This window comes from Ceratotherium simum, chromosome 26 (assembly GCF_057802395.1).
Source record: "Ceratotherium simum simum isolate JZ-2026a chromosome 26, ASM5780239v1, whole genome shotgun sequence".
NCBI lineage: Eukaryota > Metazoa > Chordata > Mammalia > Perissodactyla > Rhinocerotidae > Ceratotherium > Ceratotherium simum.
In genome coordinates, this window is record NC_141925.1 from 15,584,795 (window position 1) to 15,611,765 (window position 26,971).

General features: G+C 42.3%; 2 protein-coding genes across 7 annotated transcripts in view; one reads left to right on the forward strand and one right to left on the reverse strand.

Annotated features, from left to right (window-relative positions):
• Positions 1-3,603, forward strand: part of TMC5 (transmembrane channel like 5) — a 71,837-nt gene extending 68,234 nt beyond the window's left edge. For 2 of the 3 annotated variants that reach the window (XM_087417051.1, XM_014796322.2), the window contains exons 19-21: positions 1,068-1,172; positions 2,331-2,373; positions 3,141-3,603. In XM_087417051.1, the coding sequence (XP_087273177.1) occupies positions 1,068-1,172; positions 2,331-2,373; positions 3,141-3,187 (195 nt within the window). In that variant the 3' untranslated portion in view covers positions 3,188-3,603. The remainder of the gene's footprint in view (positions 1-1,067; positions 1,173-2,330; positions 2,374-3,140) is intronic. The other variant, XM_087417052.1, reaches the window with a different exon arrangement.
• Positions 3,604-8,579: 4,976 nt separating this feature from the next.
• GDE1 (glycerophosphodiester phosphodiesterase 1) lies at positions 8,580-25,664 on the reverse strand. Of its 4 annotated transcripts, XM_087417054.1 has the most exons (7): positions 25,277-25,412; positions 24,423-24,468; positions 20,387-20,562; positions 17,189-17,294; positions 14,694-14,786; positions 11,980-12,191; positions 8,580-10,772 (listed from the first exon to the last, which is right to left on the reverse strand). In XM_087417054.1, the coding sequence occupies exons 2-7, from the start codon at positions 24,441-24,443 to the stop codon at positions 10,625-10,627; spliced, it is 756 nt and encodes a 251-aa protein (XP_087273180.1). In that variant the 5' UTR covers positions 24,444-24,468; positions 25,277-25,412; the 3' UTR covers positions 8,580-10,624. The 4 variants fall into 4 exon arrangements, with proteins under 4 accessions (XP_087273180.1, XP_087273179.1, XP_004441879.1 ...); XM_087417053.1 differs by lacking the exon at positions 24,423-24,468 and having other exon boundaries at positions 12,075-12,191; positions 25,277-25,664; XM_004441822.3 differs by lacking the exon at positions 24,423-24,468 and having other exon boundaries at positions 25,277-25,663.
• Positions 25,665-26,971: the final 1,307 nt, after the last annotated feature.

Here is a 26,971-nt window from a genome sequence, read left to right on the forward strand (position 1 = left end):
CAGCTGGGGAACTTGTTAAAAATACCAGTTCCCAGTGACGGCTCTTCCTTACAGAAGAATTCCAATTAAGAAATGTGGAAGGAATGAGGGAAATGGAAAAGCATCATGAAGCAAATACCCCAGTAATAGGCCGGCCCCGTGGCTTAGCGGTTGAGTGCGCGCGCTCCGCTGCTGGCGGCCCGGGTTTGGATCCCGGGAGCGTACCGACGCACCGCTTCTCCGGCCATGCTGAGGCCACGTCCCACATACAGCAACTAGAAGGATGTGTAGCTATGACATACAACTATCTACTGGGGGCTTTGGGGTGAAAATAAATAAATAAAATCTTAAAAAAAAAAATACCCCAGTAATAATTGTTGCAAGCAGGATCCACTGGTGGATGCTAAAATTAGTGGGTGAAAGTTTAAGGAGAATCAGGGCGTGGGGAGTGGGTTTGACCTAGACTGGACAGACCATCAGTGGTGCTTGCTGGTGGGATGTACCGCTCTCTTATCTGCAGCAGATTCACGAGAAAGTGATTCACCCTCCTGGGGTTGCCATACGCCTTTCTTTGTTTGCCTTCTCAATTCAGGAATTATTTGTCTGGGTCCACTCCATTAACACAAATAACTTTGACAAATGAAATATGTTTGGTGTCCTCAGATGCAGAGCTGTAAGCTTTGACATTCTCAGTAGGAGGATAGGGCAGACCCCGGCAATGCTGGGTGCCCAGACAAGGTTCTGGGGCAGAGGGCATGCCAAGAAAGAGGCTTCTGTAAACCATTTGTCTTGGGCCTGCAGACAATGGCATGTCAGTTGCTTCTGGCAGCAGGCTGGAGAAGGCTGCTACTCAAGCCTGCTGGGGAAATCGCTTTAGAGGAGATTATTACAATTTAGGAAGGCTATGGGGGATAACGTGACTTCGCTGTGAAATGTTTCTTTTCTTCAAGAGAAAACATGGCAGCCGTCTCCATCCAACGTCTGGGACCCCACTTGCCTAAAAATCCACCTCCTTTCCATCATTTGCTTCTCCACCTCACACCATCGTTCATCCTCCATGTTGTTTTATTCGTTTTCCTTCTTGGCAGGAGGGCAAAGATAAAATGTTCCTGATAGAAAAGTTGATTAAGCTGCAGGATGCGGAGAGGAGAGCAAGCCCCAGCTCGTTCACACAGGAAAGGAGAGACGTGGAGGTGAGGCCAGAGGCTGCCTGGGGATCCCTGTGACATAGACTTGCCTCCCCGTGAAAAGTGCATCAGGGAACTCGAACCACATAAGGGCACTTCACTTTCTACGTTTAAACATTTCTGTACTCTTTATTTAACAGATAATATTCATTCAACACTTTCCATGCCTTCCAGGTACTGGGGTTATCACGGTGAACATAGTAAAGGCCCAGCTCTCATGGGGCTTGCATGTGGCTATTCTGTAACCCAATCCTACAGAAGTACATCCCACTGAGATGAAAAGTGCCCTGACATCTCACCCCACTATATTAATGCTTCAGTGTATATTCTTCCAGATCTTTCCCCCCAGGCATCTGCAAACATACACGCATCTACTAACATTTTTATTTATTTATTACAAAAGTGGGGCTATACTATACACATAGTATCATAGCTTCCCCTCCACTAAATATCTCGGACATTGTCTCAGTCTGTACATGTTTGCATATTTGGGTTGATCCCAGGTGCTTTTTTAGGACTAGAAGTAGTGTGTAATGAAACATTTTTGTGATAATTATTTTATGTGAGTATTTCTGCCACAGGGCAAGCCCATGATAATGTTGATAGATATTGCCATATCACGCTCTTAACAAGATTTAACCAATTTCATTCTTACCAAGTGGGTATAAGAGATGCCTAGAACCCTAATTCCAGAGCCCTGCTAGCTTCCTTGGTGTCCTGGGAAATGTGGATAAAAGCCCACCTAAATTCAAATGCCACTAGTTTTGGAAGTTATGATCTTGTCAGAAGAGACTGCCATGTCATTCACTATCTGTGCAGATTAATACTGTCAGCGCGATTTAGGTGAGGGATGTAGAGGCTCTAAATCCTATGAAGGCAGGAACCATGTCTGTCCCCTTGCAGCCCCAGGTAGTAATATATTACCTGGCATATTGTAAATACTCAGTAAATATCTGTGAAATGAATGAATAAATGATTGAATCACTGTCCCTAAAAAACAAAACAAAACATGGTCGATATTTCTATGGTTGAGCCTTGGTCTTAATCTGTCACCTCTTAGTTTTGATATGGTGGGGGGCTCACAAATCTTACTAGCTATGCAACAGGACCCCAGGTTCTACATGATTTTCCAGTGATGAGGCTACCTGTTTTCTTCTTTTTCAGCAGCCAGGCTCTTTGCATGTCAGGGAACACAATGCTGCTCGTGGTGAGTAACCTAACTGGCCCTAAGAAGACCTCATTCCTCTAGATGCCATATCCCAAGTTAGAGGGTCAGAATTGCCCACGTATCAGTTACTCATTCGATGGCAGGAACTGATCCAAAATGGCTTTAGCAAAAACCCAAGAATAGTTCTTTCATTAGAAGCCAGGGCTCACAATATGTCACCAGAACCTGGTTTCTTTCTGTTCAGTTCTTTTCCGTGTTAGCTCCTTTCTCAAACAGGCTCTTCCTATTAATTACAAGACAGCTTTATTAGCTTCTGATATCTTCTCAGATTGAAGTCTAGTGGGAAAGAGTGAGAGACCCAGAATTCTTGTTGTGTTTCATTGGATGTGATTGGGTGATGAGCCCCTCCATGAACCAATGGCTGTGGCCATGAAAATGTGATGATTTCGTTGGCCAGATCTGAGTCACAGGCCTCGTCTGTAGATACAGGTGGTACAACCCTATAGACTCAGGGACTGAGGGTGGGGAAGGGTGGGTTCCCAAAGAAAATCTGCTGCTGATGCCAGAAGGAGAATGGATGCTGGGGAGGCAACAAGCAAACCAAAAAACCCATTCATCTTTTTGGAATAGCATTTACCGACAGCATCCAATGATGGGAGTTCAAGGGGAGGACTGAAGAAACTTGAAAGGAGCAGGCAAGGCAGGCATGAGAAGCTGTGGGGTCTTGAAAGCCAATTTGGTCTTTTCCCTGGAGAGATGGGTCAGTGTCTGTCTGTGCTAACGTCTCTTTCCTATGTCAAACTCAGACCTGCGATTTAGGCGATCAGTTCAAGAAGATAATCCAAGGGCCTGATGATTATTGTGGTAGCCAGACACCAGTCAAATAAGGAAAGAAGAGAAAGATGGAACAACTTCTTCCATGACACCTGGGCCTTTCGGATCTTTCCAGAAGGGGAATTCAAGCTATTAGCCAAGAGTGGAAACTGACCACACTGTAAATTGAAGTCAAATTGGACATTCCCTGCTGGCTTTTTACACCCCAACTACTGATTTTTCAAGATAAAATATTTGGGATTTTCTAATCAAGACTGGCGTAAGATTTACTTCACAAAAACCTGGGAAGAGACAACCTGGGAGTGATGTATTTTATCTTCAAGAGATGTGCATGTGAATTATTGGTCCTTAGAAATCTCTCTTCCCAGACCTGGCAAAGGTTTGGAAACTGGTGCTAAGACAAGTGTCCAGCCTGAATAAAAATGTGATCCTCAATCAGAGATGTGAAACCTGCATTTGTTCATGACATTGAGCTAAAAGCATCCCCATGGTACCCAAAGGTGAAATACAACCAGAGGTCTCGTCTAAGAACTTTATTGTGTATCGAGTGCATGAGTCTTTGGGGTTGAACTGGGGTGGAGGGGTGTGCACTGAGACTCTGCCTCTATGAGGTTTTATACATGACCATCGAAGTCTTATGTTGAACCAAACATGAAACCAGTGGTGATGTGTGGAATATACATATGTATGTATATGTGTGTGTGTGGAATGAATATATATATGTGTGTATACAGGCATACCTGGGAGATATTGCGGCTTTGGTTCCAGACCACTGCAATAAAGCAAATATTGCAATAAAGCAAGTCACACAATTTTTTTGGTTTCCCAGGGCATAAAAAAGTTATGTTTATACTGTAGTCTATTAAGTGTGCAATAGCATTGTGTCTAAAAAAACAATGTACATACCTTAATTAAAAAATACTTTATTGCTAAAAAATGCTAACCATCACCTGAGCCTTCAGTGAGTTGTAATCTTTTTGCTGGTGGAGGGTCTTGTAAAAAATGCAATATCTGCAGAGCGCAATAAAATGAGGTGTGCCTGTATATGCACATATGCATACATATACATAGCATTCTTTTGCAGATTTGCCAAATGATTCACAATGCATTAAAATCAATGGGTCCAGCAGAAAGTAAAATTACCAACTTACTCAAGGGGTGAGGTCTCCTCTTAAGTAAGCAGTGTCATGAAATCTAATTGGAACCAGATTTAAAAAACATTTAAGGTTCATTTGAAACAAGCATCCAATCTGTGCTCAGTCATTGATTCACTTTTTCATTGACTTATTTATTCATTAATTCATTTCATCAACTGAATTAATTTCACCAACTGAATTAATTTCTTCTGGTATCATCTTTGCTAGTGGTTGCTAGTAGTGTTCATGCATTCATTCAACAAATAGGGGCCAAGTGGTGGTGAACAGGTTAAGACACAGTCTCTGCCCTCGGGTGCTATCTAGCAGATTAATTTAGACAGGAACTTAATAGTTACACAATGATTAATCATAATTGTGATAGGTGCTGTGAAGGAGAAGCCCAGGGGACCCCGGGAGACAACTTGTCTGTGGGGTCGGTTAAGGCAGCCCGTGGAATTGATGTTTGAAGTGCTTTTTTTCCCCCCGGGTCACCTTAATGCTGTTTCTGCTCCTTTGGCTTCTCCACTGACATGTGGAATCCCTCGGAAAGCATCGTCTTTGCTTGATTACCATATGCTGAGATGGAATGCTGCTCCACTCACCTCCATCTCTCGTCTCCACTTCCGTGCAGCCCCTGCCTCTCCTGGAGGTATGAACACTGTAGAAAGATCTAGTCTGTAGGTCTCACACACACATTGGGATGTGAGGATGCTCTTCACACTTGGTCTTGAGATGGGGGTTTATTAGTCTGCTAGGGCTGCCATATCCAAATACCACAGACTTGTGGCTTCAACAACACAAATTTATTTTCTTACAGTTCTGGAGGCTGGAAGTCCGAGATCAAGGTGTCAGGGCGCACAGTTTAGGTTTCGTTCTGAGGCCTCTCTCCTCGGCTTGCAGATGGCCACCCTCTTGCTGTGTCCTCACATGGTTTTTCTGCTGTATGTGCACCTCCTGGTGTCTGTGTGTCTGAATTTCCTCTTCTAATAAGGACATCAGACAGATTGGATTAGGACCCACCCTCATGACTTCATTTTAATTTATTCTCCTGTGTAAAGACTCTATTTCCAAATACTGTTAACATTCTGAGATACTGGGGGTTCGGACTTCAGCATATGAATTTTGGGTCAACACAGTTCAGCCCATAACAGGGGCCAACTCTCCCCCAGTGCTGCCAGGGCCCCTCACTGGGCAGCAGGTTCTCAATGTTGGTTGCACTCAGTCACACGGGGAGCTGTCCATCAGCAGCCAGACCCAGGCCCCACTCGAGACCAACTCAGTCAGGCAGCCATCCTTTTTCTTTAAGGCTCCCCAGATGGTTTCATTGGGAATTCAGGGCTGGGCACTACCCAGCTAGGATCTAGAGCAGTTCTTCCCAAACTTGTCTGACCATAAAAGCCACCGAGGCACTTACTAAACATGTAAATGGTGAGCTCAGACTGTTGTATCAAAATCTTCGGGGGGCATTCCCCATCCTCCTCTTCCAACCCTTAATTACTTGAAAAGGATAAAAGTAACATATGCTTTCCAATAGTCACTTGAAAGCTGGATAAGCCCTGTAGTGGTTTTTTTTGGTGAGGAAGATGGTCCCTGAGCTAATATCTGTGCCAATCTTCCTCTAGTTTGTATGTGGGATGCCGCCACACCATGGCTTCATGCTGTAGTGTGGGTCGCAGTGTGTAGGTCCACGGCCAGGATCCGAACCCCTGAACCCCCGGGCCGCTGAAGCTGACCGCATGAACTTAATCACTATGCCACCGGGCTGGCCCCTAGCCCTGTAGTTTTAAATATAAAAAAAGGATAACCTCTTTTGAATTTCTGCAGGATCTGATCCTTCCAAGTGGCCATAGTGGATTGCCTGGTTCATTTCTTATGGGGTAATGAGATGGTTTTGTGTGAAGTCCAATTATAAAACAAGGGACTAAAATAGCATACGACTGGGCCGGCCCCGTGGCTTAGCGGTTAAGTGCGAGCGCTCCGCTGCTGGCGGCCCGCGTTCGGATCCCGGGCGCGCACCAATGCACCGCTTCTCCGGCCATGCTGAGGCCGCGTCCCACATACAGCAACTAGAAGGATGTGCAGCTATGACATACAACTATCTACTGGGGCTTTGGGGGAAAAAAATAAATAAAAAAAAATAATAATAAAAAAAAATAAAATAGCATACGACTGACATATATTTTTGTAACCTTCGAAGTGGGGACAAGTGGTAAGAATTCAGCTCATTAACAGGCATTGTCTTGCAGCATGATAGCACTTCACGGAACCTCCCTAAATTCTCCAAGTTGGAACTTTTTCACAGTATTTGTATGTCTGATCAACTGTGAGGTAGACCATTGAGAGGAGCTCAGGTGGGAGCTGAGGGGCCTCTGCTTTGCTCATGACTGCATCTGCCTGGTATGAGTAATGCCTGACCCCTGTGTTGTGTGACCATCCGCACAGCGCTGCTCTTGTTTAATGACCTGGGCTCTTGTTCTAAAGCAGACTCTAATTTGTGAGGTTGGGGGTGGGGCCTGAGAGTCTGCATTTCTATCTGGGGCTATGGGTCAGAGGACCACGCCCCAGTAGTACAGTTTTAGAGCACTTCCACATGTTTTTATTTTATCTTCATAACAATGTTATTACACTGTTAACACATTTTTCAAAACACTTTCACTTTTTGTCTCTTTTGAACCTCATAACATTGCTATAAGACAATCAGTGAAAATATTGTGATCTCCGTTTCACAGACGATGGAAACTGAGGCACACACAGGTGAAGTCTCCTAGCTAGTTAGTGGCAGAGTTGAGGACTCTGGGTTTTCTCTGGCTCAGTGGTTCTCAGACTTGAGCATGTATCAGAACCACCTGGAAGGCTTGTTAAGACACAGATGCTGAGCCCCAGGGAGAGTTTCAGATTCAGTAGTTCTGGGTTGGGCTCTGAGAATTTGCGTTTCTAACAAGTTTGCCCTTATGCTGATGTTGAATAAATGTCTCAAAGGATAGCATCTTTTGAGAACCACTGTGCCTAGCTGATATCCAGCCTCTTCTCAACACTGAGTGTTCTGCTGTTAGATTTTGAGCACAATTTAAAGTTTGATAATAGAACACACAATGTCATTAATCTGCAGTATTTTTGATCAGAGAAATCAAGTAACCTTGTCATACAGTAACCATCACTCCAGGCTGAAGATGTTTGGAAGTTAACTTAACTCACACCCTCCCTCGTCCTCAAAGCTGTGGATTACTGTCCTGTTGAAGCACCATTCCCACTTCAGGAAATGGTGGGTGTAGTTTTCTTTAGAAATTTGCATCTAATAAAGATAGAATATTTATATCTTGGTGAAATTCTGGTCAAAACAGGATTGTGGACACCTATCTCCAAATAAGAAAAGGAGTATTATTTAATCCAGTAAGTAGTGGATCTCTTCAGCCTTTTGAGGTAGCCCGTTGATGTTATCTGTCTCCAGCATCCTGAGAGCAGAGGGGCAGACCAATGACCAGCAGAGGATGTGTTTTTTTTTTTTTTTTTTTTGGTGAGGAAGCTTAGCCCTGAGCTAACTTTTTGCCAATCCTCTTTTTCCTGAGAAAGATTGACCCTGGGCTAACATCTGTGCTCATCTTCCTCTACTTTATATGTGGGACGCCTGCCACAGCATGGCTTGATGAGCATAAGTCCGTGCCCAGGATCCAAACCTGTGAACCCTGGGCCGCCGAAGCAGAGTGCGTGAACTTAACCACTACACCACCCGGCCAGCCCCATCAGAGGATGTGATTTTTATCTGTATTGACTTGCTTGGAAAGAATGCTATCTATCATGACTTTGGATGGCCCCTTGATGCTGCTGAATCCTGAATTATTTATCTACACTCCCAAATTTTCATCTCACTCTAGGTTGGTATCTCCAGTTTCCTCAAGAAAGTTTCCATATGGATATCCCATAATTCATTCCTTCAACAAACACTTATTGAGCATCTACTATGTGACACGCACTGTAATAGGTACTGGGAATGATTACGATGGTTCTCATTATGGAGTCCTTGCCATGGGCCTGACACAATAATAGCAGGGGTTCAGAGTGTGGACCCTGGAATTACATCACCAGGGCCCGAATCCTTATCCTATTACTGTTGTGTGACATTAGGCATTACTTAACTTCCCTGTGCTTTGGTTTCCTTCACTATAAAATGGGATCATAATGGCACCTACCTCATGGTGTTGCAGAGTAGACACATGGAAAGCATTTGAAACAGTCTAGTACACGGTAGGCAGTCAATAAATGTGTTATTAACAAGCATTTCACATGTACCCTTTCATTTAATCACAACCACTCCCTGGGGTGGCACTAATGCTGCCCCTGTTTTACAGATGAATTAAGTAACTTGCCCAAGGTCACACAGCTAGTAAATCGCCGATCAGGAAATCAGATTTAGCTTTCTCTGATCCCAAATCCTATATTTTAAATCCCTATACTAAGCCTTCCAAGTAAACGCTTAATAGTAGTCCGCATTCACACCTTCTTTCTTCATCCAAATTCTCCATTTTTTAAGGCCCAGACCACCTTAGCGTAGGGTCTAAATCCTTAACTGGGCCTGGCTGAGTCAAGGGAAAATGGATTTGGGACAAAGGTCAAGAGACAGAGAACTCCTGGCTCTTTAAGAGGACCTCACACCACAGAAGGAATGTTAGCGCTGTACTGCCCCCAAGAGAATTCCTCCCCTGTCCAGTGCTGTGCAGTCTCTGGAGGTGCGCCAAAGGGGGAATTCAGTCCACAGATGCTTTGTCACTTTTTCCTTCTCTTGTCACTAGTCATAACGTGGCATGCAAGTACACGCAGTTGAGATATTTGTTCCGTTCACTGAATAAATCTTCGTCCCACTGTTAATTTTAAAATTCAAGAAAATTTCTTTGTAAATGTTGATTGAAAATGCCCCAAGCCCCATCTGTCATGCTCCTACCAACATCAACTGTAGCAAAAATCAGTTTGCTTCTCACCGCCGTCGAGCTGTGTGGACTGGTGGCCTGGCCGCTGCAGCGGTGAGGCTGGTGACCTGGTAGGACTCAGGAGGGAGGTCATAACTAAGCTGTGGGCCTGTGATCAGGGCTGCAGATGGGGCTGAAAGGTGGGGGTGTGGGGGGGCAGCAAGAGGACACGGCTTTGCAATTCTTTAAAGGCTCAACTTCATTTTAAATATTGCTACTTCAGCTCACAATAAGACCCTTGGAAGCTCACGTGGGAAAGAGCACAGAGCTGGGGGTCCAGGACTCGGCATTGTAAGGACAGACAGAGCAAGTGGATAGGAGCCGGGACTGTGGAGTCAGGCACACCTGGACTTGCATCTCAATTGCACCAAGGCATTTGAGACTTCGGGTGACTTTGTGCAGTGCCCTGGTTTCCTCCCCAGTAAAGAGAATACTACCTCTGCAAGATTTATGCGAGGGTTAATTAAGATAATGCCTGTTAAACCACTCAAGTTCCTGGCAAACTGTAACCAAGAAATTTTAGTTATCATGAGGTCAGGCTCTGCTGTGTCACCAGCTGTGTCATTTCTGAGGCAGAGCTTTCCCTTCCACAGGTTTTAGTTTTCTCATTTGGACAAGCCTAGAAATTCTTGGAAGTTTCTTTCAGCTCTAATTGTCTACGAGCATATTGTATAGCAGCCTGAAAGAGTGCAACTCTGGCCCCTAGTGGTTCATAGCTCTTATTTCAAGATACCATAAACAATCCCTCCCAATGGTATCAAGATTTCCTGCCATTTTCATTGCTTCAGTGAAGCCTCACCAGGGGCTGTTGCCCTGGTCTCTGGATTGCAGACACAGCTTCTCTATATTCCTTATGTCTTAGAGTATGCTGCTTGGTACACAGTTTTCCCTTAGTGCTCCTTTAAATGATTTTATTAGTATGGTCACAAGTTGGACATCAACATAGCTGAATACAAATATTTTAAATACATAAGTTACATAAGAGTGTCAAGTTTTAAAATGTCAACTCTGAGGAATCATGCATTTCCCATGCATTTGCATCTGCACCCCCAAAGTGCACAACTCCATCTGTGCTTTTCCTCACTGGGTCTCGGTGGATGCCTCAGCTAGGTTGGGGCTGGAGCTGTTGTGCCTTTTTGCAGACCCAGGTTTTCAAGAGCAACAGTGCTGAACTCAGACATTCCATGCAGCATGGTGGCAACACCGGGTTTTGGTTCAAGTAAAAATCCAATTACGACCAGTGCTTGTGCAAGCCACCTGTTCCCCCAGGGCTTGGGCTGGCACAAAGGGTATTTTGATATCCCTGCATGAGGCCAGCAGGCAGTTTCTGTACTCGTGCTTCCTCGCTGGGGGAGAAGTCTAGAACTGAGCTGTGCAGTCTTCCAACATGCTGTCCGTGATATAGCTGGAACCAAGATGGGATTCGTAGTACCTTTTTTCATCAAAGGTGTTAACAGTCCAACCAACAACATGAATGCCTTTAGCTGACCACTTCTTTAAGTAGGCCCTGGAGAAAGAGGAAAAACCAGTCCTGTTAGAATAATGACCAGGAATCTGTAATGGTCACTAGGTACGGTACCGAGTAGTAATAGTGCTCAGAAAGAGCTGCTTAACTGGCCTATGCACTGAAATCAGGAGCGTTCCGAAACCCCGCAGGAGAACCTCCTCCACGCTGTTCCAGCTTAAAATACTTCAGTGGCTCACTAAAGACCCCTCTACTCCCTTAAAAAAGTAATGGAGGCCGTGCCTGGCTTAGCCCCACTTGTCTCTTTGGCCTCATCTTATACCACACTCCCCCTTTCTTTTCTGTGCTGCAGAATATTAAGTTTCAATTCCTTGAAAGAACCAGGCTCCTTCCTGCCACTTTTGCAGTGTTTTTCCCTCTGACTTGGATCTCCACCCTCCGCCCTCCTCAATTCCTACTCGCCCTTCAGATCTTAGCTCAGTTGTCACTGTCTCGGGGAGGTTTTCCCTGACTAGGTCAAACCACAAAGTATATGTACACTGTTCTCTCCTACAGAGCATTTATCTTCACTGTTTATTGGGTTTTTACTTGATTAGCCTCTCTCTTCCATTTGACTATAAACTTCATGAGGGTAGGCCATGGGTCTGTTTCTTTACCACAGCATCTTCAGTTTCTTAACACGGTACCTTGCAATACTGTAGGCATACACCAAATATTTACTGAACACATGCATGCCTGAAATTATATGAAACTTACAACTGTAATCAGCTGAAACACACAGCTATAAAACTGCCAAAAGAAAGATTCAGAGATTGCTAGCAAACTAAGGAACAGAGGGTTTCTTGGAAGCGATGGAGCAGAGCCTGTAAGGTACAGGGGAGAGGGAGAAAAGATGGGAGAGATGAGGTAGACATCCACAGGACCTCTTCACCGTGGCTCTGCTCTGGATCCTATGTTGGTTTTCCGAGGGAGCCCATCACAAGGAAATGTAATCTCTCATCATAGTTTGGCAGGTTTATTTTTTCTTTAAAATGCACTAAAACCTAAGAATATTTGTCAACTCATTTTAGAAACAGTGAAATATGCCTGAGCTCTTCCCACTTAAGAAGCTAGTGGCATTCCAACTTAAAAAAGGCATGGTGGGCTTTGTGGGTGGGAACCAATCCAGGCAGTCTACTGTTAATCCTTCCTTCCCAAGAAGAACATTCAGGAAATGTGTCAGGAGAACATAAAAAATCTTCCAACTTACGGGGATACAAAATCCTTTTGCATGAGGAAAGCGGAAACTCCACACAGGTACCATAAGATATTATGCATGCTCCAATCAAGCAAAATGTCCATTACCATAAACAAGTACTGTTTCCAGAAAGTATCATGGCGTGGCTTCCCATTTCCAGTATGGCTAAGGCACCAAGGTCTGTGAATTAAAGCTGTTACTACATTCTGATCTGTTTGTCTCATCTGAAAAGTAATTTCGGAAAAATAAAATAATTATCATATCTTAGGTCCGATATCTTTCATTTGCTCTTTAGATTTAGGCATTGTACTCATTCTGACCAATAGCTGGTACCTTGCTCCCCACCACCCCATCTACTAAATAAGTACTCTACCATAAACTCATTGAGAAAATAATGTGACAGATGTAAAGCATTTAATGTACGGTAAAAATAAGAACACTTCCTTCATAATCCTAAAAGAATTGCAATCCCATCTTCACAATGAGAAAATTACCATCTCGGGGTCAAATTTAATAATGTCACAAGAATTAACTTTCAATTGGACAGCGATTTAAGTTCTGGCCAGAGATAAATAATTGGAACTCAATGGGAATGGAACCATGATCACTTCAAGATGGGCTGGTTAGCTTTTGATCCTTTCTAGAGAAAATTGCTGAAAAAGAGTTGTGGACCTAGGGAAGTAGGGTGAGAAGGAAGCGAGAAGACAGAATGGAGAGAGGGGAGAGGTGGGCCATGGGAAGGGGAGAGGGCAAAGGAGAAATGGGAGATGTGGATGGCATTCTTTCAGTCTCCCCTCTATGCTCCTCTGGAGAATGTATCAGACATTTTTTGTGTGTGTGTGAGAGGAAGATCAGCCCTGAGCTAACATTCATGCTAATCCTCTTTTTTTTTTTTTTTTTGCTAAGGAAGACCGGCTCTGAGCTAACATCTATTGCCAATCCTCCTCCTTTTTTTTTCCCCCCAAAGCCCCAGTAAATAGTTGTATGTCATAGCTGCACATCCTTCTAGTTGCTGTATGTGGGACACCGCCTCAGCATGGCCGGAGAAGCGGTGCGTCGGTGCACGCCCGGGATCCAAACCCAGGCCGCCAGCAGTAGAGCGTGCGCACTTAACCGCTAAGCCCCTATCAGACATGTTAAAGGCCTCAAGTGAGCTGGGAAACACTGATGCAATTGTCTGAAAGCCCCATAACTCTATGCATCTCAGTGACAGTTTACATCTGGATAGGGTCCACCCTAACTGTACAATTGTAAATGTATGCTCTGTCGGCGACTGTCGAAGAATGTTACAGAACCAACTCATTATTTTGGAAACTGGTAAATAAAGGGAAAGATTAAGCAGTTGTTTGCCTATTGGGTAACTACACAGTAGCTGAGAGTTTCTTCTTATAAAAGTATTCTAGGTTATACACGGAGAAGAAATGACAGAACTAAAATACTGCAACCCTAGTAAACTGACAGAGCTGGCCAATGGCATCAACAGCAGGTGCTAACAACAGAGTCCTCCAGACGTTATGTGCCCCATGGTGGAAAGAGACCCTCACCTGTGAGCTTATCTTGCCAAGAATATTGAGCTTAATCTAATCAAGCCCTTAGTTCTCACTACCTATTTATAGGAAATATACAGAGGAAAAGGATGTGTTCAACTGCATCATAGCAAAAGTAGCAAAATCCAGACCTGGGTAAACTCTATAAAACCTCAGTTTCTTCAACAAATATATTACAAGGGAGAAAAAAAGAGCATGCAGGTTTTAAGAGTTAAAATTACAACATGCAGTCCTTATTTGGGTCCTGATTCAAATGAACAATTTGCAAAAAAACAAACAAAAAACCATTTATAGTATTTCTAAGACAAATGAAAATTTGTACATTGACTGGATATTTGATGACCTTAAGGATTTATTGTTAATGGTTTTAGATGGGATAATGGTATTGTGGCTATGTTTTTTAAAAAAGGAATCACTTTTTAAAGGTACTTAATGTAATTTTTACGGATGAAATGATATGATGTCTGGGATTTGCTTTAAAAAAACACTGGGGGGGCTGGCCTGGTGGCGTGGCAGTTAGGTTCACACATTCCGCTTCGGCGACCCGGGGTTTGCTAGTTCGGATCCTGGGCGTGGACCTACTCACCACTCATCAAGCCATGCTGAGGCGGTGTCCCACATAGAAGAGCTACAACTCTATAACTATGATACATAACTATGTACTGGGGCTTTGGGGAGAAAAAAAAAAAGAGGAAGATTGGCAACAGATGTTAGCACAGGGCCAACCTTCCTCAAAAAAAAAAAAAAAATAACACTGGGGAGGATAAATAGGGGGGTATGGATGAAACAAGCTGGATCATGGTTAGAGAGGGGCTCATGGCACTACCACCTACTTTTATGCACATTTAAATTCTCTATAAGACTTATTTTTTAAAAGGTATATTCTGCTGTTACTTAGTGAGACAAGCTACATAATTCTTTCCGTTTTGAGAATGTTTACCCAAGTAATCTGAATGAGCCCATAAACAACGTATAAGAAGGAGCTAAAGAAGAACCATGGTATTTTAAATGGGGTTATGAGAACATTCCCCTTCCTGAATTTCTTATTAATTTAAAAGAGGAGTTTCTTAACTGATTCAGTTCAATTTAACAAGCATCTACCTTATGCTTACTTAGACCACTGCTATTATCACCTCCAACGAACATAATATTATGTACAACAAAAATCCTGAATTTTACCTTATAGATAACATCTGGCAAGAAAGAGCAGACAATACTATTATTGTATAGTTGAGGAAACTCCATATATATTTTCTTGAGGGCATCGGTAGCCTGTAAAACCAAGAGACTCATGTATTCAAAATCTATTAAAATCTAACAGTCCCAGCCAATGACTATTATATATTAAGTGCAACCCTATCAAATAAACCAGAAGTTTACTAACACATGGGGACGCTGAGATAAGTACTGGTGGATTCCATCCTCCATTGGGATACGTTCTGCGCTCGTATCTGCAGCAGACAGAGAAGCAGCTGGGGTAGTGCTGCTTTACCATCTTACTGAGAGGCTCAGTCCTGTGGTCACACTTTTGCAAAGTACGGCAGACCGCAGGCCAGTGGAGGCTGGAAGCATGAGCCAACCAGCCTGGGACCTACCAAGGGTAGATTTTCTCAGTCCAGGGGACTGAGAGGAAACGCCATCCATCACCAGCATAGCGGCAGAAGCAATGGGACAAGGGAGGACCTGGGAGAGCTGGAAGTCTCCCAACTCCTCCCGAGATGAGCAGAAATTTCTTTTTGTAGTAGTCTAGCTAATAAATGAGGAAGAAACGATAGAATTAAAATGTTGACATATTGTGACCTCTAGTGAGTTAACAGATTTGGCCACTGAGCATCAACAGCAGCTAACAACAACAGATTTGACCAGATGTTAGGTGAAATTTAACGCTGCTGCACCATAAATCTTGAAATATTGCTAATGTTTGGAAAGTTACACATACCTATAGCCAAATATAGGCAACAAAATGCATTCCAAAAAAAAAATGGAACAAAGACCACAGAAATGATTCATGTCAGGCTTCCCCTTCTCTAATATAACAGAGTGTGAGCTACAGAGCCAACGTTGTTTTCCTGCTGTTTGAACTCACATAAGCAGTGTGTGTAACTCTTCACCTACAGTATTTAATTCTCACGACAACCCTATGTGGTAGTTTCTTCTATGATTCCCATTTTGCCCAAGAGGAAACTGAAGCTCATTAAGGTTAAGGTTACACCTTAGTAAGTGACAGAGCTTAATCATGGTCTGTTGGGCTCTAAAGCCCGTAACCTTGGCTCCCGTGCTCTACTATCTCCAATTTGCTGCCAACACTTGTTCTCTGGAGAATTAGGTCACTATGTTCTACTCAGTCCTGCCCAAACCACCTGTGAGCACCCAACCAGAAAGCTTACATAGCTGAATTTTTTTTTAAATTTTTTTCTTCTTCTTTCTTTCCCCCTTATCCTAGAAGAATAAGCATGAAGGTCAGTACACCGTGGTGAAAGGTGGGACCTTTCAGGGTTCCAAATGTGAGCCATATCATCAACATAGCCCTAAGTGCTCATAAAAAACACGTGTTCCTTGACCCCACCACCTTTGACATTTTCAGAATTTCTCCCTGGCTGGTACAGCCCAGGAATGTGTATTTTTAATAGGTATTCCTGGTGATTCTGATGCAGACTGATTGCAACACCTACACATACACAACTATCAGTTTACCAGGATAATAAATGAGCCAGAGCACCATTCTCCTCTTTCTTCAAAAATGGGAGTTTACTGTACTAAAGTTAGAGTATATACTTAGGCTCATATTTCAGGTTTTAACAAGTGGTTTCAACTATATCCTGGGATTAATAAAGAAAATTGACATCATCAGAATTCAAGTAGATGGCCATTACCGATTTTAACTACTGCTAGGGGAAAAATACCCAAGCTGACTAAATGCAGAAAAAAGTATTTGTACTTGAAAAGCTGGTTATAAGAGAACAAATATAATCTGAACCATATTTTCCCATTGATTTCCATTACAATAATGTTTTTATGAGTAAAAGTAAATATTGTAAAATTGAAGCCAAATTGTACTTAGCATTGTCATGCATATTTGAAGAAATTATAATAATTTTCTGATAAAAGTATAACTACTCAAATCACAGAATTACAGAACTATCCATATGGGATAGAAATCATATAGAAGGGATAAATCTATGTAAAAAGATATATCCTATCAGCTATCAGAAGCTTTAAATACAGGAGTTCTCTTTAAATTCAGTCCACAGTTGTCCACCTAAGACCCTTAACTTATCAGCCAGATGCCACAGGTCTTGTGTCCAACAACTGAATTTCTTTTATGAGGTTACTTGAGTGATCTATTCAAGAGGTGCCTCTTTACTGTTTATTTAATATCTTTTGTAAATGCTTTATGCAAATAAGAGAAACCTGACTCTTCTATTTTGTGCTAGCTGTAGAATATCAGTTGTTAAAAGGTTCCATCAAAGGTTAAAAGGTTAGAAAGGTTCCATAATTTACTGTTTCCTTAGAGATGTGGATTTTTGCATTGTAAACTTCCATGAAGCAAATATATTATAATTTGTAAAAACAATTTAAGAAGAATAAATAAAATATATAGTCACTTTTGGAAATGACTAGCAACGACATAAGACGTCTGTTTGAGAAAGTGGAGTCTCTGGTCTAGACCGTACCTTGTTTGCATGGCTCTTGACATCAAAGAAGACTGTGAGGTTAAGGCTTAGGCACTCGGCCACGGCTTCTCTCAGGGTCGGGATCTTTTCATCAGGGAAATCGTTCCTATAGAGAGGGAAAGGAGCAGTACGTTGTGGAAAAGGAAAAAGATAAATGTTTAGTGGAACAGACATTTCACAAATGTCTCCCACCCAAAAGGAAAGAGTGTTTTCTTCCTCTCTGCAACCATACCAAAGTCCAAGGGAAATTTACTACATGTACTTGAACCAAATTACGGATATTCTGGACCAAACAACAGCAACAAAAACAAAAATCATTTAATTTTTAAGAAATCACTGGCTTTCCACTGAATTAATAATATTATTAGGAACTCTACCGAAGGGCAGAGTATACGCCACCATTGGAGAACTCAGAGACTTAATTCTGAGATTGTAATTGCCCTAACAGACCCTTCTGCAGGAGAAATTCCTAGGAATACATAAATCTGTTAACTGGATTGCTGTGCATTTATTTAAGTGCAATTGTTTAAAATAAATAATTTTCTGATGAAGAAAAGGAAAGTTAAGTGCCTGATACATAAGAAATCAGCTTTTCTCACATAATGAAATTTCACTCTACATGATTTAACTTATCGTAATTCAACTACATTATTTCAACCGTTAAGATCTTGGTTTAAAAAAAAAAGATAAAAATTTAGATCGTACAGGCAATTCTGCCAGCCCTTCTATTCAATGTCTATTCCCTGGGAGTGAGAGATGATGAATTTGCTGTTCCCTTGGCCAGTCTTAGATTCCACGTCCCCATCTCAGGATGAGCATCTCACCACAGTAAGTGTAATTCCAGAGAACATACCCATTTTTTCCTACAACATGGTCCCTAAACACAAGCCAGTTACTTCATTTGGTGTTCAAGCAAAGAAAATGCAACCTGTTCCAACTGTGGAACAAAGACTGGCTGTGTTACAGACATTAAGATGGTACACTGACTCTGAGATCAGGCCTTCTTAAAGGATTTGAAGGGTGACGCTGACCCTAAGCATTTTTTGCTGTAAGTGTTGACTCTGAACTTCACATCTTATTAGCTGCAATGTCATTGGAATACTAAAACCAGCCTTTCCCTTGCATACACTAGAGCAATGAAATATCTGATGACAGTAAACAGCAATGCCAGCAGCCTGGCCTCAGAACCTTCAAGTGTTATTAATATTCTTTCTAGACTAAAGTATGATTTCCTTTGGCTGACTTTTAATTTCTTTCAGATCCTAGGAAAATAAAGTCTGAATCACCTTTTAGGGAGGACTATAACTTAATCACTTGGTCAAATACTCAGTACTCCATTGATCATTGCCTGGAGAATTGATACGATATGAATAACAGTGAGCACACATTTTTCAGTATTACAAAGAAGACAAGGAGAGAGGGATCTAAACAACCACATTCTAAAGTATATTATCCAGTATACCAATTCCAAAGTGTCTACAGGTGTTAATGGTGGGAAGGGTATGGGTTCTGAGGTCATATATGTTTGAGAAATACTACATTAAAGGTAAGGATTGATGTGGGCTATTTATCCCCAACGGAACCATCTAGAGTATAGTGTTTGATCTTATTTGATCATAGAACCCCTTTCTTAAGGAATATCTTATAAGACTAGCTCTGATATACAGATATATACACATAACATATACATATATATACACCACACATACACATAAATACTTTGGAAGCTACTGGTTTAAACTATACCATGAGGGGATTAAATTAGACATCTGAAAGAACTTTCCCTCTTACAGGGTTGAGAGACACTGGGGACAAGCAAAAACAGCATGGTACAGTGGATATTTTCTTGGATTGGAAATTGGGTTATCTAGATTCTCGTTCTGGCTTCTCTATGAACCAGTTATTTGCCCTTGAGTCATTTAATTTTTCTGGGATTATCTCTAAAAGCAGGATTGATCTCAATATGCACTGTCCGATATGGGAGGCACATATGACTAAGTTTAAATTTACATTTAGGGGGCTGGCCTGATGGCGTAGTGGTTAAGTTTGGTGTGCTCTACTTCAGCGGCCTGGGGTTTCTGGGTTCGGATCCCAGGCCCAGACCTATACACCGCTCATCAAGCTATGCTGTGGTGGTGTCCCACATACAAAATAGAGGAAGACTGGCAACAGATGTTAGCTCAGGGCCAATCTTCCTCACCAAAAATAAATACATAAATAAATAAACATTTAAATTAAATTAAAAATTCAGTTCCTCAGCTGTGCTAACCACATGTCAAGTGTTCAGTTACCACAAATGGCTACCATATTGGACAGTGCAGATACACAATATTCCCATCACTGCAGAAAGTTCTATTGGACAGTACTATTCTACATGATTTCTAGGATACTTTCTACTGCTAGAATTCTATGATTCTTCAGAAGTTTGTTATAAGGATCTGAAGAGTTAAAAGGGCTAGGTTAAAAGGTGATATTATTACTTGAAGATTTTTAAAGAATGCATAATTTGTTTCTTTTTTTAATTGAGATATAATTGACATATTATATTAGTTTCAGGTGTACAACATGATTCAATATTTGTATATATTGCAAAATGATCACCACAATAAGTCTAGTTAACATCCATCACCACACATAGTTACAAATCTTTTTTCTTGTGATGAGAATTTTTAAGATCTGCTCTATTAGCAATTTTCAAATATGCAATACAGTATTATTAACTATAATCACCATGCTGTACATTACATCCCCAGGACTTATTTATTTTATAACTGGGAGTTTGTGTGTTTTGACCTCCTTCACCCATTTTGCCCACCTCCCACTCTATAATTTGTTTCTTGGGGCACCTGAAGGCAAGAAAACTGACAAGTAAACCTCTGCACTTGCTTTTGCCTCATGATTCTATAATTTATAGGACAGTACAAAGTAACTGTCACGTTATTGACTAGACAGACTATTGTCTTGAGAATAATTCTGGGGCCAAATTTGGCCTCAGTGGGAAAAGATGAATAACATCCATGCCATATTTCTGTTGTTCCTGGCATCTGCTCATTACTTGGGAAACCTGTATACAGTTCAAAACAAAACACAACAAAACAACTCTCCTGGAGCAGAGGATGTAATCAGAAGGTGCCAGTGTCTTTCTGCGATCTCCAACAAAAGCTGAAAGGTGTGTTTAAGTGACAATAAACCGCTTACCTTAATCTGTGATTCGCTGCAGGATTAAGCTTCCTAATTTGTTCAAATGTCAAATCACACAATCGACCAGTGCCATCAGTCGTCCTGTCTACTGTGTTATCATGCATTAAGACAGGGATCCCGTCAGAAGTAAACTCAACGTCCAACTCCACGCCTGTTGCTCCATTCTTAGCTGCCTTAACAAAAGCATCAACAATATTAATGTCAAATGGTCACAGACATCATTTTGCAATCTAAACACTCAAGACCTCCAACAGGGCTGGCTAAGTAGACAGAATCAGTAGAAGTATCAGTAGAAGAATCTTACTGATTCCTCTCCCTTCCTGTATCAAAGAGCAAAACAACTTGTTTTGATTTTTCATGGATGTTAACATTACACTTCAACTCCTACCCTTATGGATTCCTCAACAACTTCAACTTCCCCACTCTCCCTACTCTTACAGTGGCAGAGGGGAAGACTCCTGGAACTTTAGATTTTCTCTGATTGCTTTAACTATCTGGGCCATTCACGGCTCACAATTACAAAAATTTAGGCAAATTCCACGGTCTACCTACACTGGGTTTGGTACAATATCTCTGATGATGCCCCTGTGTTGGTTGACTAGTTGGATATTTGCACTACTTTGGCATAACCAAAAAGAGTCAGGTTTCTGTTGGTTAACCTCCACCCTCTATAGCAGAAACACCAAGCCTGCTTCTAGGGGACATTACAGTTTGTTTATGTGAGCAGCACCGGCTGTGGCCAACAAGTTGGTAAGCTCGATGAGGTATACTAGGATTTATCTAAAAAGAGAACTTGAACATTAAATTTCACTGGCCAGGTTCCTCTGAGACACACTATCCAGTTTGCATCCTTGGCTTCTCTATCACAATGAAGACGTGAAATGCTCATTATGACCGAGATTTTAAATTTTTTGAAAAACTTTAAATTATGCAAACATACACAGTATATAGCAAAAAAGACTTAGATGTTAACATTTTGCCATATTTGCTTCATTCTCTTGCTGCCCTGAAACATAATAATATCTATTATTTACTGAGCCTTTTCTATTTGTCAGGCACGGTTCTAAGTGCTTGAAATGTGTGAACTCATTTGATCTTCACAACACTTCAGTAGGTACTATTTTTTCTTTTTTTTGAGGAAGATTGGCCCTGCGCTTACATCTGTTGCCAATCTTCCTCTTTTTTCTTCTTTCTCCCCAAAGCCCCAGCACATAGCTGTATATCATAGTTATAGAGTTGTAGTTCTTCTATATGGGATGTCGCCTCAGCATGGCTTGATGAGCGGTGAGCAGGTCCTTGCCCAGGATACAAACCAGTGAACCCTGGGCCACGGAAGTAGAAGGCGTGAACTTAACTGCTACGCCACCAGGCTGGCCTCAGTAGGTACTATTAACGTTCTCATTCTCAGATGAGGAAACTGTGAGCGATTAAGGAACTTGCTCTGGGTTACACAACCTAGGACGTGGTAAAGGCTGCTCTCTTAACCACTCCGACTTTACTGTCGACACTACAGACACAGCTAAAATCCTCCCCCCTTCCTCTCCAGAGGTAATTGCCCACTTAAAGCTGATGTGCATCATTCCCATATCATTCCATTATAGGTCTTTATATATTTACTACACACTTAAGTACCCACAAACAACATACAGCACGGTCCTAGTGCACAGGAAGCATTCAATAAATGTTAGCCATTGTTAGTTACTGTGTGTTCTTTTTAACACATTTTTAATCGTAATATAGTCAAATCTATCACTCGTCCTTTACGGGTGGAGATTTTTCTATCTTATTTAAACTCTTTCCTACTCCCATTTATAAAGATATACAACTATATTTTCTTCTAGGCTTCAAAGTTTGATTTTCACATACGTGACCAAGATTTCCCCCCCTAAAAATCCCAATTCTCTCACTCACTGGCTGTATTGTCTAGTTACTTATAGTCTTCTAGCCTCAGTTTCATCATTTTTAAGATGATACTCTAACGATCCTAAGAGTTGTTGTGAGGATTTGGAAATAATGCCTGTAAATTACCAAGCTTGGTGCCGGGCTCAGAGTTGGCACTTAAAATAAGCTATTAAGGATTAGAAAAACATTTATGCCTCAGGGAAAAAGTCATTACAATAATGCTTACATCTGTACTGGTTAAAAGGTATACCTTTCCATAAGATTAAAAGGTATATCTTTCCTAAGTTAAAGACAGAATTAATGCCCTGATAAAACAACATGGGTTCCATATTTTACCACATAAAACTAGATCACATTTTCAGTATTCATAGTGCATGCTTCTCTCATTATAACACAAATGTTATCCTTATTCCTTGATGGGGCACTATAATTAGGTTCAATTATACTTTTATTCATTAGGCCCATCCTTATTTGGCTACAACACAAAAAGTAACAATGGTGAGACACTATTTTAGCAAGCGAACTAGAACTAATGAGTTCATTTATTTGTCTTTTCTGTGTAGTTTATTAAGGCCCCAAACAAAAGCTCTATAAAACAACCACCATATTAATTTCTTAGACCAGATCTTCTATACTGCATTCAACTTTCTTTACCAGTCATAGAGGCAAAAAGATGAACCTGATTCTAATTCACATGTTAGTATACACTTCATACTCATCTTTTTATTTATTTAGAGAAATGTCTTACAATAGTATTTTTGGGGGGAACACACCTTATCTCTTTCAAGTGTTTCCTTATATATCTATTTTATAATCTACCAGAAATTCTACCACTGTCAGAATGTCTTCCCTGAGTTTTCACGGAGTAAAACGTTTTTTTTTTTTTAAATGTTTAAGAATATAAATTATGAGCTGTAAACATGTAAAAGGAGGAAGAATAGGACAAAAAACAAACTTTGATGGAAATAAACTACAAATTTGAAGTCAAGCGGGAGGATGCGACCTTGTCTTCTGCAGTCTGTATTCAGAATCTAAATTCTGTTACAGCTAAAAAGTTCACTGATAATGACCCAATATTCGAACAAGGTGAATTACCACATCTCATTTCCTCTTAAGACCAGTAATCAACTTGGCACCATGTTTATTTATGATTATTACACATATTAAAGACATGCTCAACCTAAGCATACAAGGCATGAATGGAATTTAGCTATAATTCTCTTGCAACACGAGGGGATATGAAACACTCTATGTGTATGTGTATTTCACACACATACTTCCTCGTTTAACATGACTTATATTCACTCAAACATATTCCTAGCCAAACTACCATACCCATTGGTAAATACTTATGAATACCTTCTGTGCTCAATTAACAATGAGTTATACTTTAAGGCAACTTACACAAAGGTAAGTAGAAATGGAAGCCAATGACAATTATGTGCTTTTTTTCCTATGGTAATTATCATCTTTCTTTGCATGCGAGTTCTATCTCCTGTGTAGCTGTGTTACTTCATGCAACCTCTCTGGGTTTAGGTTTAGAAGGTAAAATACACTCTTCAATATCTTTAGATTTATTTTTAAACAGAAGGCTAGAAGAGCTGCTCTGTCTCCCTTCCATCACAAAGAACCAAAGGGAAAAAGCATAAGAGAAGTTTAACTGGGTTTATAAACGGTCAGGTGCCCTCTGCTCAATTAAAGGCTGCCTTCCTGACTCCCTTCTTTCTTCAGACTTAAATTTTTCCCTTAACACTTAAATTTTACCTAAACGATTTTAAACAATCAAGCCATCTTTAATAGAGTGAGAAGTGCCCTAGGGTGCCTTGCTTCCCACACCCTTGTCATGACTCTTGACTGGGACACTGACAGCTTAAGTAACTTGCTCATTACACAACACTGTGTGTCCCTAGCTGGACACATGACAGTCAGTCCAAGTTTTTACATCCCAGGACATATTCTAATCTATGACAAAGAGCATTGAGGCTTGGAATCAGAAGGTTGAATTCTAGAAAGAGCTGTGGTTTGAGCAGCTTTCCTACTCATTCAATGTTAAAATGTCTCAAAGAAATGAGAGGATCAGATATATTTCTACAGATGCAAAAGTGGCTAGGCAACTGAAAAGCTCTCTTACCATGTAAACGGTCATTTTCATGAAGTCAGGAGACTGCCGGGAGAGCCTTGTGACAAGGGGAGGCAGAAACTGATTAGAGTCCCAACGCCAGGGTTATCTGAGGATGAATGTGTGTGTCTGGGGGGAAGATGATAAGGAGATGACCTGGCTAGTTTGGAGGACAAGCAAAGACAGCTCTTGTGAATGTGATCCACTTAGAATAAACTCAACCACTGACCAAGACTCTACTTAACCTGGCCACATTTCCTACCTCATTCACTAGCCTTTGCTCTGTTCCTTGAAGTCAAGCCACATATGCTTATTCTGTTATCTGAACATTCCAACATCATTCCCACCTCAGGACCTTTGCACTTGCTGCTCCCTTTTTCTGGAACACTTTTCCCCCAGATCCACAGCCGGCTCCTTCTCGCAATCTTGGTTTCAGTTCAAAAGTCACTTCTTCTGAGGATTTCGCTGACTATCTGGAAATAGCATTAACTGCTTTCCCCAGTCATCCCTCATTCCATTACTCTATTTCTTCATTGTACTTTCGCTTGCTTATTATGTGTTTACTTATTTAAGGCCTGTCTCCCCCACTTCAATGCCAACTCTGTGAAAGGGAGGCCCCTTTCTGTCTTGTTCATGACTGTGTCCTCAGTGCCTGGCACATAGCAAATATGTAAGTATTTGCTATGTTCTATAAATACTCGAAGTCGGGAGATTGTCCAGACTTCAGAGGGATCGAGAGCCACAGGAACGTATTTCTTGAGGACGAATGGGGAACCGGGAAGGCTATCACGCGAAGCCTGGGGAATCTGCGGAAGGACAAGCAGAAGTCCAGCTCCCCGGAGGGGCGCGAGGCGTGGGGGGCTCACCTGCCGAATGGCCGCCAGCGTGTTCTCGGGGGCGTCGTGGCCGCCGCCGCGGTGGGCGATGGCGGAGACGCGGTTCCGCGGCTTGAGCACCTGCAGGGCCCTGCGGGAGGGCACCGGGTCGAAGCTGAAGAGGCGCAGCAGGAGGTAGAGGCTGCCGGTCAGGAGGCAGGCATTGAAGGGGCTGCGCGTCACCAGCAGCAGCAGCAGCAGCAGGAAGGAGAAGGGGCCCAGGAGGCCCCCCTGCTCCTCCCACAGCCACATGCCGGCGCCCGCACCGGCACGGACGGGAGTCCCGGGCCCGCCGGGCTCCCCGGACAGGAGAACCAGAAGCGGGAGCGAGAGCTCAAGGCACCGGCCGCAGCTGACACCCTCCGAGGGGCCGAGCGCCGCACAATGGCGACGGCGGCCGCAGCGGGAGAAGGAGCCGGCCGTCCAGCCAATCAGGGCCGGGGAGCTCCAGCTCTCGGGGGCGGAGCCGCTGCCATGGCAACGCAGGCGGGCCCCGGCCCCAGGCTCGAGTTCCAAAGTGGTTTTGGATTATGCCGGGGTGGGGCCTTCAACCAGGGCTTTCAGACTCGAGAAGGGGAGGGATGCAAGACCCATTGTACAGTTGCAGGACTTGGAGGGACCTTAGTGACCCCTTCATTCCGCCTTCGAGGAAACTTCCCGGGGAGCCTTGAAGGAGCAGAACGCTCAGACTATTTATGTATTCAATTCAAGATGTGCCAAACACCAGTCCAGGTGCTTGGACACGGCAGTGAACAGGACCGGCACGGTCCCTGCTCTCGTGGGGGAAAATAATAGTGTTAGGGAGCACGCCAACATTTATAGAGCACTTACCGTATTCCAGGTTCTGTGCTAGCGAATAATTTATGCGTTATCTCGTTTATTCTCACAACAGCCTCAGTGGGTAGGTCTTATCTCAGGAGTGAATGAATTCAGTCGACTTTAGAAGGATTTTTCAGATTCTGAGGGAACGAAAGAGCATAGCAAAGCAGGTACAATCGGATTATAAAGCTGGAAGGGATTTTAATGATTCCCTCGTTTTATAGATGAGGAAACTGAGGCCAGGAGAGGTGAAGAGAGTTGAGCAGTTAATGGCAGCGTCAGGACTGACTCAAGCCACTCCAGTTTTAGGCCAGGTGACTTTTTTTTGCACTGCTACTCATCCTCGTAACCTTACTTGTCCTTCTACTACGGGCTAATAGTAGGGCTTATGCACCAGGCACTGTGCAAGAATATCTCAGTTGTTCCTCACAGCCACCCTTGTGATAGGCACTTTTAAAACTTTCATTTTATATATGCAAGTATAGGCACGGGAAGCAGGGTCAGTAAAAGAGGCAAAAGGTAAAGCCGAGTTAGCAAATGAAAGCGGCTGCTGCATTGTATTTTGGAAAGCTGGTAACATGTTGTTTAGACAGAGAACTCTGGTAAAACATTCGGGGCTTTTTGGGCCATCTTGAATCTGTTACCTTTCTTGGACGTTTTTCCCACTGATTTGCCAAAGGGTCAGGGATGTCTTAAGGCTTGGAGTTGGCATTCTAGGATTCAGCAATATTTTATTTACAGAGAAAAAATTTCGGTGAATGTTGTATCTTTTCCAACGACCACACAGAATGAGGTTATCTCTGTACGGATAAGTGAAAAATAGCAACTTCAAGGAACATTTCAGGCGGCTTCAGACCTGGGGCGTTC

What these genes read in the sequence shown, in the direction of transcription:
- GDE1 (XM_004441822.3), bottom strand. Translation starts at nt 25,537, where the DNA reads ATGTGGCTGTGGGAGGAGCAGGGGGGCCTCCTGGGCCCCTTCTCCTTC. An exon ending in TGCCAGATGTTATCTATAAG is followed by an intron (nt 12,192 to 14,693) that starts GTAAAATTCAGG and finishes ATTACTTTTCAG; the next exon opens with ATGAGACAAACAGATCAGAA. An exon ending in CAAAAGGATTTTGTATCCCC is followed by an intron (nt 10,773 to 11,979) that starts GTAAGTTGGAAG and finishes CTCTTTCTCCAG; the next exon opens with GGCCTACTTAAAGAAGTGGT.